This window comes from Dipodomys spectabilis, unplaced genomic scaffold (genome assembly GCF_019054845.1).
Source record: "Dipodomys spectabilis isolate Male_0828 unplaced genomic scaffold, ASM1905484v1 ptg000392l, whole genome shotgun sequence".
In the NCBI taxonomy this organism is placed as follows: Eukaryota; Metazoa; Chordata; class Mammalia; order Rodentia; family Heteromyidae; genus Dipodomys; species Dipodomys spectabilis.
The window spans coordinates 358,735-371,292 of record NW_024871069.1 but is presented as its reverse complement, the minus strand read 5'-3'; the positions used below and the strand labels follow the sequence as shown (position 1 = coordinate 371,292).

General features: G+C 63.4%; 2 protein-coding genes across 2 annotated transcripts in view; one reads left to right on the top strand and one right to left on the bottom strand.

Moving 5' to 3' along the window:
* Positions 1-3,796, bottom strand: part of Wnt7b (Wnt family member 7B) — a 42,924-nt gene extending 39,128 nt beyond the window's left edge. Inside the window, exon 1 of the mRNA XM_042667358.1 lies at positions 3,661-3,796. Within this exon, the coding sequence (XP_042523292.1) occupies positions 3,661-3,731 (71 nt within the window). The 5' untranslated portion in view covers positions 3,732-3,796. The remainder of the gene's footprint in view (positions 1-3,660) is intronic.
* A 188-nt stretch (positions 3,797-3,984) lies between these two features.
* Positions 3,985-12,558, top strand: part of LOC122096821 (collagen alpha-1(I) chain-like) — a 36,153-nt gene continuing 27,579 nt past the window's right edge. The window contains exons 1-4 of the mRNA XM_042667345.1: positions 3,985-4,226; positions 4,536-4,873; positions 5,161-5,574; positions 6,025-6,134. Coding sequence (XP_042523279.1) covers positions 3,985-4,226; positions 4,536-4,873; positions 5,161-5,574; positions 6,025-6,134 — 1,104 coding nt within the window. The remainder of the gene's footprint in view (positions 4,227-4,535; positions 4,874-5,160; positions 5,575-6,024; positions 6,135-12,558) is intronic.

Here is a 12,558-nt window from a genome sequence, read left to right as displayed (position 1 = left end):
CGATGGGGCCGTGGGGGCGTCCTGGCGGTTGTCTGCACCCCTCGGTCCTCTGTCCGTCTGTAAGAGCCGGCTGGTTCGCTAGCTCCAACTCACGTCTCCCAGTCTCCCGAGGCCTGCTGCTGCCATTGGCCGGCTGCCCCTACATCCGCCTCCTCGGGCGGGCGGGTTTTTTTAAAGGGGAGGCTGACCGGAGGCGCGGAGGGAGCCGCCCCCAGGGGTTGCCCCCGTCGCCCTGGCGGGGATGTCCTGGTCCCCACCAGCCGGGCTCCCGAGAGCCCCCTGGGGGAAGGAACCGGGCCCAGGCCTGTGCTTCCCTCCGGGGCCGACTGTGCTCAGCAAACATGTGCTGCTGTGAGCACGCATGTACCTGCCTGCGCACGGCGCCTGCGGCAGCCGGGCCGCCGCGAGGGTGCAGGTGTGTGTCCACGCGGGAAATCTGTGTGGCGTCTCTGTCGGCTCGGTGTGGTGTGCTTAGGAGGGACTGCCCCCCAGCCCTGCCTGTCCTAGCCGGGCGTCCACACCAGGAGTGTGTCTGGCAAGACTTTGCCGGTGCCATTTTTCCTCACCCCGGGATCCCAGGGCCTCCCCCAGCTCCCCGGGGAGTCGCCTGGGAGGGGGGGAGGGGGATCCACGGGACTGGCTCCTCTCCACAAGCCTCTTACTAAGGAGTTTTTGGTAACCTAGAAACACACATTTAAGGTCCTATCTCCTGGTGTGCCACGCTTTGCCACCTCCAATGGCCCAGGAGAGCCGGAGACCCCGTCCACCAAGCAGGGGATGCATGAAAGGAGCCAGGAAGGCCCGGCGGTCCTGGGGAGTGGGTTCTGGGGCTCCCTGGCCCGGCCCCTCACCCCCAGCATCCAGCAAGAATGCCACCTTCCTCCCTTCCCTGGGCAGGTCCGTGAGCCTCCGCTTCCTTCTCCTGGCCACAAAGGCAGGGGCTGGCCAGCGCGGTCCACTGGGCCCAGACCAGCCAGACAGGCTGCTGCCTGCTCTGCTTTGGTCTCCTCCAGGACTGAAGCTTGAAAACTGCTCCACTTACAAAGGACCCGGGGTGACTGTCTCCCCGGAGCCATCATAGCCATTAGGCTTTGAAATTGCTCAAGGCACGTCTGTTCCGGGGACTGGGCCGGCCGCATTCTGCCTCCTGTGCGTACGTGCGCTGCACGGCTGAGGGGCATAAGTATTTGGTGAGCTCACGGGAGGGGTGGAAGGAGGCTCTCAGGCAGGGGCAAGAACGCTCAGCCTGCAGGTGAGCTGGGGAGGAGGGGAATCCCGGGTCTCATTTGCAGTTGGAACTTCGTTGAGATTCAGAGGTCCTGGGGTTCTCTGCCTGGAGGAGCCCCCAGGGTCCGGGCTGCACCTTTGACCTCGTGGTGTTTACTGGGACACATTCTCATCACCGCCTGGGCAAAGGCTCCAGGATGAGGGCCCCGGAAGCCCTGAGGGAGTGGCTGCTACCACCTGGCTTTCTTCCAGTGAGGGAAGGGAAGCTGTGGGGGTACGGAGCTCACCCCGGCCCCTGCCAGGAGTGATGGACAGGGAAGCTGTTGGTCCAGATCCCACCAGACCCCCTTGATCCATGGGTACCTAAGCTTTAGGTTACCCGGGACCCAGCAGCCCCTCCTAAGTCTCCGGCACAGCAGAGAGCTTGCAAAGAAAGCACGGCAGAGCCTGGCTCACCCAACCCGTGCTCACCCCGCCTCCGCCCGCCTTTCTCCTGTGCACTCCAGAATGGGCCTTGGTTTTCCCTGGTGGTCGTGTGGCAGGGTCTTCGGGGCTCTCTTTGGAAACTCAAGAGTCGGGGGGGGGGGGTGTTTGCTGGGCTCACCAGGGGAGGAATGCCCCCCCCTCCTGGCGGAAGCAGGGCCACCCTGAGGGAGCTCAGCCTCCCTCTCTCAGACCTTCATGCATGCCTGGGAAGCCAGCACAGGGGTCTTCCCCACCCACCGTCCTCCATGCTGTTCAGAAGGGCCTGAGGTGCAGTCCAGGGGCAGACAGAAGCCCGGCTTCAGGAAAGACCTGCTCACCCTCCAAGCCCCCAGGGGAGCCCGGGCACGGCAAGGGGGGGTTCAGCGCTCTGGGGGGAGGGGCCGCTTTTATGGAACTGGAAATGGGGATCGGCAGTGGACGCCACAGCCAGTCCAGGCTCTCTGTCTCCCATCCCTGTGGATGGCGACTTGGCCTCGGGCCCTCCCACACTGGATTTTCTGATCCTTAAGCCTCAGCAAGCAAAACCACCCAACTCTAGGGTTGCAGGTGGGGACCACAGTGCTAGAGCCAGGTCGGGAGCCAGGGCCTCACCTGACCCCTCGGTGGGACCCGACTGCCGGCCACAGAGGCCGGGAAGCAGTGGCCTGCCCTGCCCACCCCACCCCCACCGCCAGCAGGCTCCAGGCGGGCACCCCTCACCTCCATAAACAAACACCCAGGGACACAGGCTACCCACAGCCCTACAATAAACAGAATCACCCCCAGCCACAGACACACCCGTCCGGACCTGCAAGGGCCAAGGCCGGCCCCAGGCTTCTCCCCTGGCTCTGAAGCCAAGGCTTTGGTCGGCACCGGCTCTGGGCCCTGGTGTCTCCACCTCTGAAATGGCGGAGGCCAGAAGAGAGAGAGACAGACGCGGACAGAGACAGGGTGGAGAGGGTTCTCTGGTGTGTTTTTACCTGGGTCTCTGTCTCCCAGGTATGAGAACGCGCCCTTCCTACAAGTCTGCTCACCAGCCTGCCGGCCTGCCTGCCTGCCTGCCTGCCTCCTTCCTTCCCCAAGGCCCAGGAAGGGCCGTCCCTTGGCCCTGGGGTCCCACACAGTAGCAGCGTGCCGGGGGGCGGCGGGGCTCAGGTGCCCGCAGGTGCCAGGGCACAAGGCCCACGCCCAGCAGCGGGGACCCCCCACCCCCAGGAGCATGGCCTCTGGGTCTCACCCCCTCTCCACCCCCCATCGAGGAAGGCCGAGACAGATTCTGTCTAAAGGAGATCGCGGCTCAACAGGTAAGGACTCGGCTGGGTTCAGGAATGTGGAAATACGACTCGGAGCAGCTACCGCAGCGAGCCGGGAGCGCGGCGCGCCCGGAGCCCGCCCGCCCGCCCGCCGGGCTGCGCGAGGGGGAGCGGGCCGCGAGGGGGCCGGGCCCAGGGCCCCGGGCGGGCGGGGCGCGGGCTCCGGACGCAGCCCGAGGCAGCCCGGCCGGCCCCGCGGCCCATCCCGAGCCAGCCCGACGAGTTGTCAAGGTAATTTCAACACGTCCGGGTGATGGATAGAGACGCGGGGCTGCGGCGGGTGCCCGGCCTACGCGCTCGCAGGGGGCGCGCGCCCCCCGCCCGGCCCGGCCCCGGCCGCCCGAGCCCCCCCACACCCGTCCGCCCCGGCGCGCCCTCCCGGCGGCGAGCGCTCGGCCCCCGGGCTCGGCGCCCATCGCGGCCCGGGGGAGGGAAGGCGCGTCCCACCCCCGAGGCCTGGAACCCGAGCGGGTGAAAGTACGCGCCGGGCACGCTCGCCGCTACCCGCCGGCCCGCGGCGGCTGCCCGCGCGCCCCGCGCCCGGGGGCTCCGGCCGGGCTGCAGGGGGAGGGAAGGGCGGGCCGGGCCCGAAGGCCAGCCCCGGAGCCCCTCCGACGGCCCGGACCCCGAGGGACCCCACGGAGGGGATACTCACCCCAGCTTCACGTAGAGGACGCCAAAGCAGAGAAACACGTAGAAAATCCACTTGCGAAAGTTTCTGTGCATGATCCAGGGAGGGGGGGCTGCGCCATAGACAGCTGCGGCCGAAGGGGTGTGCGGGCCGGGCGGGGGCCGGGGCTGCGGGCGGGGCGCGCTCAGCCGGCGCGGCGGCTCGGCCCGGGGGGCGGCGGCTCGGCCCGGGGGGCTGCGCGGGCCGGGCGGGGGCCGGGCGGGGCCGGGGCCGCGGGCGGGGCGCGCTCAGCCGGCGCTGCGGCTCGGCCCGAGGGCGACGCGCGGGCACTCGGCGCGCGTGGCCACCATGGTGAGCCCGGGGCGCCGCGCGCGCCCCGGGGAGGGAGTGACCCGGGCCGGGGGCGGGGGGCCGCGAGCCCGGAGCCCCGCTGAGAGACCGTGGGGCCCCCGCGAGCGAGCGCGGGCCGGGACCGGGCGCGGCGGGCGGGCGCTGCCTCCACGGGCTCGGCGCCTGGGGGCCGTGCGCGCCTCGCCGTGCGCGGCGGCGGCGGCGGCGGCCAATGTGTCCGCACTTGTCGGCCTTCCCAGGTGACTCGCAGCCCGGGCGAGCGAGCCGCGAGCGAGCGAGCGAGCTAGAGAGAGAGCGAGCGCGCCCCAGGTAGGAGGACCCGCCTCCCGCCCGCCCTCCCCGCCCGCCGCGCGCGCTCTCCCTCCCTCCCTCCCTCCCTCGCTCCCTCCCCTTTCCCCTCCCTCCCCCGTGACACACGAACGCATCTACCCCCGGCCCCCCTCCCCAGGCCCGCTCCCTGCCCTCCGATCGCGCTCGGGCGGGCGGGCGGGGAGGCGCGGCGGGGAAGGGACACCTGCGCCCCTGCGCCCGCGGGGCTGGGGGGACAGGGGCCGCACGTTCTGGGGGCCGCGGGCCTTCCAGGGCCGAGTGGGAGAGGGCGGGACCACGCACCCCATCGCCCCGTCCCGGCGCGCCCCTCCGCCCCCCGAATCCCCCACGCGGCGCCCCCGGACCGCGCCCTCCGCCACCCGAGACCCACGCCCGCCCCACGCGGGCCGGAGGGGGCGCGACGGCGCGGAGGCCCTCGCAAGGTCGGGCCCGCGGCCCCCGCGCCCGCTCGGTGGGCGCCGCTCTCCGGCCGGCGCGGCGCGGGCCAGGGCGCCGGCTGCCGACGCCCTTGCGCGGGGCGCGTTTGGAGAGTGCGGCGGCCGGCAGGAGGAAGCAGGTGTGCGGAGAGGCCCGGCCGCCCGCCCCGCCCCGCCGGGACCCCGCGCCCCAAGCCACCGCCCCGCCCCTCGGCCCCGCGGGACCCCGGCCCCGCCACCCCCTTAATCCCGTCAAATCCTCTGAACCTTGGCCTCGACCTCGGCCCCGGGTCGGGCGCGGCGGGCGGGAGGCCTTTGCGGGCAATCGACCTTGGGGGTGGGGTCGGGGAAACTGAGGCACGGAGGGACGCGGAGCGGCCGCCCCACCCCGGCGCCCCCTGGGCCGCGCGCCCCGGGTGCCGCTCAGCGACCCCCGCGCGGGAGCGGCGGCGGCGGCGGGCGCGGGGCCGGGCGGGCGGATGCTGCCACCGCGCGGACACCGGGCGGCCGGGGCGCCGCTCCGCCACTCACGGGTCCGGGCTCAGCCAGGGAGGGGGCGCGTCCCCCAGCTTCCACGGGGTCTCGGGGACCCCCACGCCCGCCCTGTGCACCCCGCTTCGCAGGGCCCGAGGTCGAGGGGCGGCCCCTGGAGGCGAGGGCGCCGGGGCTCCGGGGTGCGGGTGGATGCGGTGCGCCGCCTCCCGGTGCCTCGGTTTCCCCGGAGCTCCGGAGCGGCGCCCGCAGGGAGGGCGGCTGCGCGGCGTCCTGCTGCCCCCTGCCGGCCGCGGGGCGCAGGCGCCGCCGCGGGAAAGGCGGCCCCGAACCTCAATCGCACCCACAGGTTGGGGGTGGGGTCTAGTTTCCAAGGTTGGGGGAGAGATGTGAAGGGAACAGCGCGTGTCCGTGCGCGCAGGCGCAGTGGTGCGGCGCTGCTGGGGGAGGGGCTGCCCCCCCCACGATCCCAGATGCAGCTGCCCAGGCCTGGCCCTGTCACCCTAGATCCCCACCCACCGTTTGTGGGGATTGAGGGGGTGCTTCTGCCAGAAGGCCGGCTCTCCTTGAAGTTAAGGGTCAGTCTGAAGACTGGGCCAGAGGACAAAAGTCTCCAGGGTCTGGAGACCCCCCCAGGGGCCCACGGGGGTCTTTGTCACCCGTGGGCTCGGTGGGGCTTGGCCTGCATGGCCTCAGGCAAGGCTCTGGTCTTCTCAGGCTGCAGTCACCGAAGCCATCCCCCAAGCCCCGGTCATGGCCACGGGAGTGCCCGCACCTCCAGCCTCCTGACACCCCGCAGCGCCTGCCCCCCACTGCCCCCGGGCGGTCACCTGTGCCGACCTTACAGAGAATGCGGCTCAGCAGGAACGGTCAGAGAAGGCCTCCCTCTGCCCCAGTTCCAGGGGAGATGTGAGGCGAGGTGCCTGTCTGTGGTGTGTCCTGAGCAGGACAGCTGCCCCCCCCCCCAGCTCCCTGGAGCCTCTTCCTTCTCTGGACAACAGGGAGTCAGGACTCTGTTCTCTGCCTCTTCATGCTCTGCCTTCTTGGATGTAGACTGCTTCCTGGAGAAGGCAGCCAGCTGAGCCGCTCTGGGAGAGTGTCACCCTTGGAAGGCTGTCACTTGTCTGGAGTCAAAGGTGGGAGGAGAGGCAGAGCTCTGAACACCCACCCAAGGGTCCTGGGTGTCTCCAGACCAGGAGCTCCAAGTCCAACCTCATGACTGGCTCATCCCCAGGTCCCAGCGTCTAGAGCAGTGCCAAGGGACTATGGGAGGGAAAAGTGGGTGAATTTATGGATTAAGAATGAATAGATATGTGGATGCATACATGCATGGATGGGTGGCTGGGTGAGTGGATGGATGGATGGGTGAATGGATGGATGGGTGGATGGATGACTGATGGGAAGATGGATTGGTGGGTGGGTGGATGGATGGATGGATGATGGGAAGCAGATGGATGGATGGATTTGTTGTAAGAGGAGACAAGAAGCTCTAGGTATCCTCCTGGACATTCCCAGCTTCAAGCACTGAGAACCCCCGCAGTCTTGGGCAACAGAATAATTGGTTACCCCAGCTCTAGCATTATAGAATCTGGACTTCCCTGGGGATCAATGGCTCCTCTAGCACCTGGAAAAGACACTCTGAGGACAGTCCACTGTGACATGAGGACCGTCCAGATGTGATGTGAGGACCGTCCACTGTGACATGAGGACCGTCCAGATGTGATGTGAGGACCGTCCACTGTGACGTGAGGACCGTCCACTGTGACGTGAGGACCGTCCACTGTGACGTGAGGACCGTCCAGATGTGACGTGAGGACCGTCCACTGTGACGTGAGGACCGTCCACTGTGACGTGAGGACCGTCCAGATGTGACGTGAGGACCATCCACTGTGACGTGAGGACCGTCCAGATGTGACGTGAGGACCGTCCACTGTGACGTGAGGACCGTCCACTGTGACGTGAGGACCGTCCACTGTGACGTGAGGACCGTCCACTGTGACGTGAGGACCGTCCAGATGTGATGTGAGGACCGTCCACTGTGACGTGAGGACCGTCCACTGTGACGTGAGGACCGTCCACTGTGACGTGAGGACCGTCCAGATGTGACGTGAGGACCGTCCACTGTGACGTGAGGACCGTCCACTGTGACGTGAGGACCGTCCAGATGTGACGTGAGGACCGTCCAGATGTGACGTGAGGACCGTCCACTGTGACGTGAGGACAGTCCACTGTGACGTGAGGACCGTCCACTGTGACGTGAGGACCGTCCAGATGTGACGTGAGGACCGTCCAGATGTGACGTGAGGACCGTCCACTGTGACGTGAGGACCGTCCACTGTGACGTGAGGACCGTCCAGATGTGACGTGAGGACCGTCCACCCACTGTGACGTGAGGACCGTCCACTGTGACGTGAGGACCGTCCACCCACTGTAATGTGAGGACCGTCCACCCACTGTAATGTGAGGACCGTCCACTGTGACGTGAGGACCGTCCACTGTGACGTGAGGACCGTCCACTGTGACGTGAGGACCGTCCACTGTGATGTGAGGACCGTCCACTGTGATGTGAGGACCGTCCACTGTGACGTGAGGACCGTCCACTGTGATGTGAAGACCGTCCAGATGTGATGTGAGGACCATCCAGATCTGATGTGAGGACCGTCCAGATGTGACGTGTCAGGTGCAGGAATTAAATTTTCTAGAATAACTTCACTCTTGCCTATGGGGCATGGTCAGGTACTATGTGGGCAGGTACTGTGTGGGCAGGTACTGAGTGGACAGGTACTGTGTGGACAGGTACTGTATGGGCAGGTACTGTGTGGGCAGGTACTGTATGGGGGAAGGTACTGTGTGTGGACAGGTACTGTGTGTGTGCAGGTACTGTGTGTGGACAGGTACTGTGTGTGGGCAGGTACTGTGTGTGGACAGGTACTGTGTGTGGACAAGTACTGTGTGTGGACAGGTACTGTGTGTGGACAAGTACTGTGTGGGGCAGGTACTGTGTGGGGGCAGGTACTGTGTGGGGGCACCTACTGTGTGTGGACAGGTACTGTGTGTGGACAGGTACTATGTGTGGAGAGGTACTGTGTGTAGGCAGGTACTGTGTAGACAGGTACTGTGTGTGGGCAGGTACTGTGTGGTCAGGTACTGTGTGGACTGGTACTGTGTGTGGACAGGTACTGTGTGGACACATACTGTGTGTGCAGGTACTATATGGCCAGGTACTGTGTATGGACAGGTACTGTGTGTGGACAGGTACTGTGTGTGGACAGGTACTGTGTGTGGACAAGTACTGTGTGGGGCAGGTACTGTGTGGGGGCAGGTACTGTGTGTGGACAGGTACTGTGTGTGGGCAGGTACAGTGTGTGGACAGGTACTGTGTGTGTGGGCAGGTACTGTGTATGGACAGGTACTGTGTGCAGGTACTGTGTGTGGACAGGTACTGTGTGGACACATACTGTGTGTGCAGGTACTATATGGCCAGGTACTGTGTGTGGACAGGTACTGTGTGTGGACAGGTACTGTGTGTGGACAAGTACTGTGTGGGGCAGGTACTGTGTGGGGGCAGGTACTGTGTGTGGACAGGTACTGTGTGTGGGCAGGTACAGTGTGTGGACAGGTACTGTGTGTGTGGACAGGTACTGTGTGTGGACAGGTACTGTGTGTGGACAGGTACTATGTGTGTGGGCAGGTACTGTGTATGGACAGGTACTGTGTGTGCAGGTACTGTGTGTGGACAGGTACTGTGTGTGGACAGGTACTGTGTGTGGGCAGGTACTGTGTGTGCAGGTACTGTGTGTGTGGACAGGTACTGTGTGTAGACAGGTACTGTGTGGACAGGTACTGTGTGTGTGGGCAGGTACTGTGTGGGCAGGTACTGTGTGTGGACAGGTACTGTATGTGGACAGGTACTCTGTGTGGACAGGTACTCTGTGTGTGCAGGTACTGTGTGTGGGCAGGTACTGTGTGTGTGCAGGTACTGTGTGTGGACAGGTACTGTATGTGGGCAGGTACGGTGTGTGGACAGGTACTGTGTGTGTGGACAGGTACTGTGTGTGGACAGGTACTGTGTGTGGACAGGTACTATGTGTGTGGGCAGGTACTGTGTGTGGACAGGTACTGTGTGTGCAGGTACTGTGTGTGGACAGGTACTGTGTGTGGGCAGGTACTGTGTGTGCAGGTACTGTGTGTGTGGACAGGTACTGTGTGTGGACAGGTACTGTGTGGACAGGTACTGTGTGTGTGCAGGTACTGTGTGTGTGCAGGTACTGTGTGTGGACAGGTACTGTGTGGGCAGGTACTGTGTGTGGACAGGTACTGTATGTGGACAGGTACTCTGTGTGGACAGGTACTCTGTGTGTGCAGGTACTGTGTGTGGGCAGGTACTGTGTGGACAGGTACTGTGTGTGTGCAGGTACTGTGTGTGGACAGGTACAGTGTGTGGGCAGGTACGGTGTGTGGACAGGTACTGTGTGTGTGGACAGGTACTGTGTGTGGACAGGTACTGTGTGTGAAGGTACTATGTGTGTGGACAGGTACTGTGTGTGGACAGGTACTGTGTGGACAGGTACTGTGTGTGTGCAGGTACTGTGTGTGTGCAGGTACTGTGTGTGGACAGGTACTGTGTGTGTGCAGGTACGGTGTGTGGGCAGGTACGGTGTGTGGACAGGTATTGTGTGTGTGGACAGGTACTGTGTGTGTGCAGGTACTGTGTGTGGACAGGTACTATGTGTGTGGACAGGTACTGTGTGTGTGCAGGTACTATGTGTGTGGACAGGTACTGTGTGTGGACAGGTACTGTGTGGACAGGTACTGTGTGTGTGCAGGTACGGTGTGTGTGCAGGTACTGTGTGTGTGCAGGTACTGTGTGTGTGCAGGTACTGTGTGTGGACAGGTACTGTGTGTGTGCAGGTATGGTGTGTGGGCAGGTACGGTGTGTGGACAGGTACTGTGTGTGTGGACAGGTACTGTGTGTGTGCAGGTACTGTGTGTGGACAGGTACTATGTGTGTGGACAGGTACTGTGTGTGTGCAGGTACTATGTGTGTGGACAGGTACTGTGTGTGGACAGGTACTGTGTGTGTGCAGGTACTGTGTGTGTGCAGGTACTGTGTGTGGACAGGTACTGTGTGTGGACAGGTACTGTGTGTGCAGGTACTGTGTGGGGGCAGGTACTGTGTGTGTGCAGGTACAGTGTGTGGACAGGTACTGTGTGGACAGGTACTGTGTGTGTGCAGGTACTGTGTGTGCAGGTACTGTGTGTGGACAGGTACTGTGTGCAGGTACTGTGTGTGTGCAGGTACTGTGTGTGCAGGTACTGTGTGTGGACAGGTACTGTGTGTGGACAGGTACTGTGTGGACAGGTACTATGTGTGTGCAGGTACTGTGTGTGTGCAGATACTGTGTGTGGACAGGTACTGTGTGTGTGCAGGTACTGTGTGTGGACAGGTACTGTGTGTGGACAGGTACTGTGTGTGTGCAGGTACTGTGTGTGTGCAGGTACTGTGTGTGGACAGGTACTGTGTGTGGACAGGTACTGAGTGGACAGGTACTATGTGTGTGCAGGTACTGTGTGTGTGTGTGCAGGTACTGTGTGTGGACAGGTACTGTGTGTGGACAGGTACTGTGTGGACAGGTACTGTGTGTGCAGGTACTGTGTGTGGACAGGTACTGTGTGTGTGCAGGTACTGTGTGTGCACAGGTACTGTGTGTGTGCAGGTACTGTGTGTGGACAGGTACTGTGTGTGGACAGGTACTGTGTGTGTGCAGGTACTGTGTGTGGACAGGTACTGTGTGTGTGCAGGTACTGTGTGTGGACAGGTACTGTGTGTGCAGGTACTGTGTGTGGACAGGTACTGTGTGTGTGCAGGTACTGTGTGTGTGCAGGTACTGTGTGTGTGGACAGGTACTGTGAGTGTGTGTGCAGGTACTGTGTGTGGACAGGTACTGTGTGTGGACAGGTACGGTGTGTGGGCAGGTATGGTGTGTGGACAGGTACTGTGTGTGTGGGCAGGTACTGTGTGTGTGCAGGTACTGTATGTGGACAGGTACTGTGTGTGGACAGGTACGGTATGTGGACAGGTTCTGTGTGGACAGGTACTGTGTGTGGACAGGTACTGTGTGTGGACAGGTACTGTGTGTGCAGGTACTGTGTGTGGACAGGTACTGTGTGTGGGCAGGTATGCTGTGTGTGCAGGTACTGTGTGTGTGCAGGTACTGTGTGTGCAGGTACTGTGTGTGGACAGGTACTGTATGTGGACAGGTACTGTGTGGACAGGTACGGTGTGTGGGCAGGTACTGTGTGTGGACAGGTACTGTGTGTGGACAGGTACTGTGTGGACAGGTACAGTGTGTGTGCAGGTACTGTGTGTGCAGGTACTGTGTGTGTGCAGGTACTGTGTGTGCAGGTACTGTGTGTGGACAGGTACTGTGTGTGGACAGGTACTGTGTGTGCAGGTACTGTGTGTGTGCAGGTACTGTGTGTGCAGGTACTGTGTGTGGACAGGTACTGTATGTGGACAGGTACTGTGTGGACAGGTACGGTGTGTGGGCAGGTATGGTGTGTGGACAGGTACTGTGTGTGGACAGGTACTGTGTGTGCAGGTGGGAGGGCCGCAGGCTGCTGAGGAGCTCCTTGGGCCCAGACCTCGGCTCCCATGTGTGCGTGTGTGCTTTGCTGCTTGAGCAAAGCGCCCCCTGTGCGCTCCCGGGGTGCTCATGGTGGGCGGGGGTCCGCTCTCCGTCTGGAAGGCCGGCAGCTGTCCACCATGCCTCCTCACCTTGGCTTCCCGCGTCCTTTGTGCACACGCAGGCTGCCCGCTCCCGGGGCCCCGCTCAGTGCCTGGCCGGCACTCTGTGCTGCACACACAAGTTCCTTTTGTGACTTGGAAGGTGCCGGGTCAGCTCCTGGCCCAGGGCTTGTGCGTGTGTCCCTTCTCGCACAGCTCTTCCCCACGGTTCTCTGGCTGAAGAGGGCTGCGTCCCTCCAGACACAGGCCCTGGCATTCTGTAAGCTCCACTGCTTCTCCCCTAGAAGACAGTATGTCATTGCTTGTCTTCTGTCTGTCTCCCATCAGGGCACGAGTCTGTGGAAACTACTGTAGTGTCTTTGTTACAACTGTACCCCAAGGTGTAAGAGAAAGTGCACAATTAGTGAGAGGGAACGATTTTCCAGGGAGCGCCTGGCATGTGTGGCCTCCAGGGCTATAGGCAGAGGCCTGAGCCAATGGCGAGCCCGCACGAGAAGTGGAAGCCCCGCCCACCACCTGACGCACTTCCACCCCGTCCTTGCTGCCCCTCCACTTCATTCCTCCAGCAACTGCCCGACCCTCCAG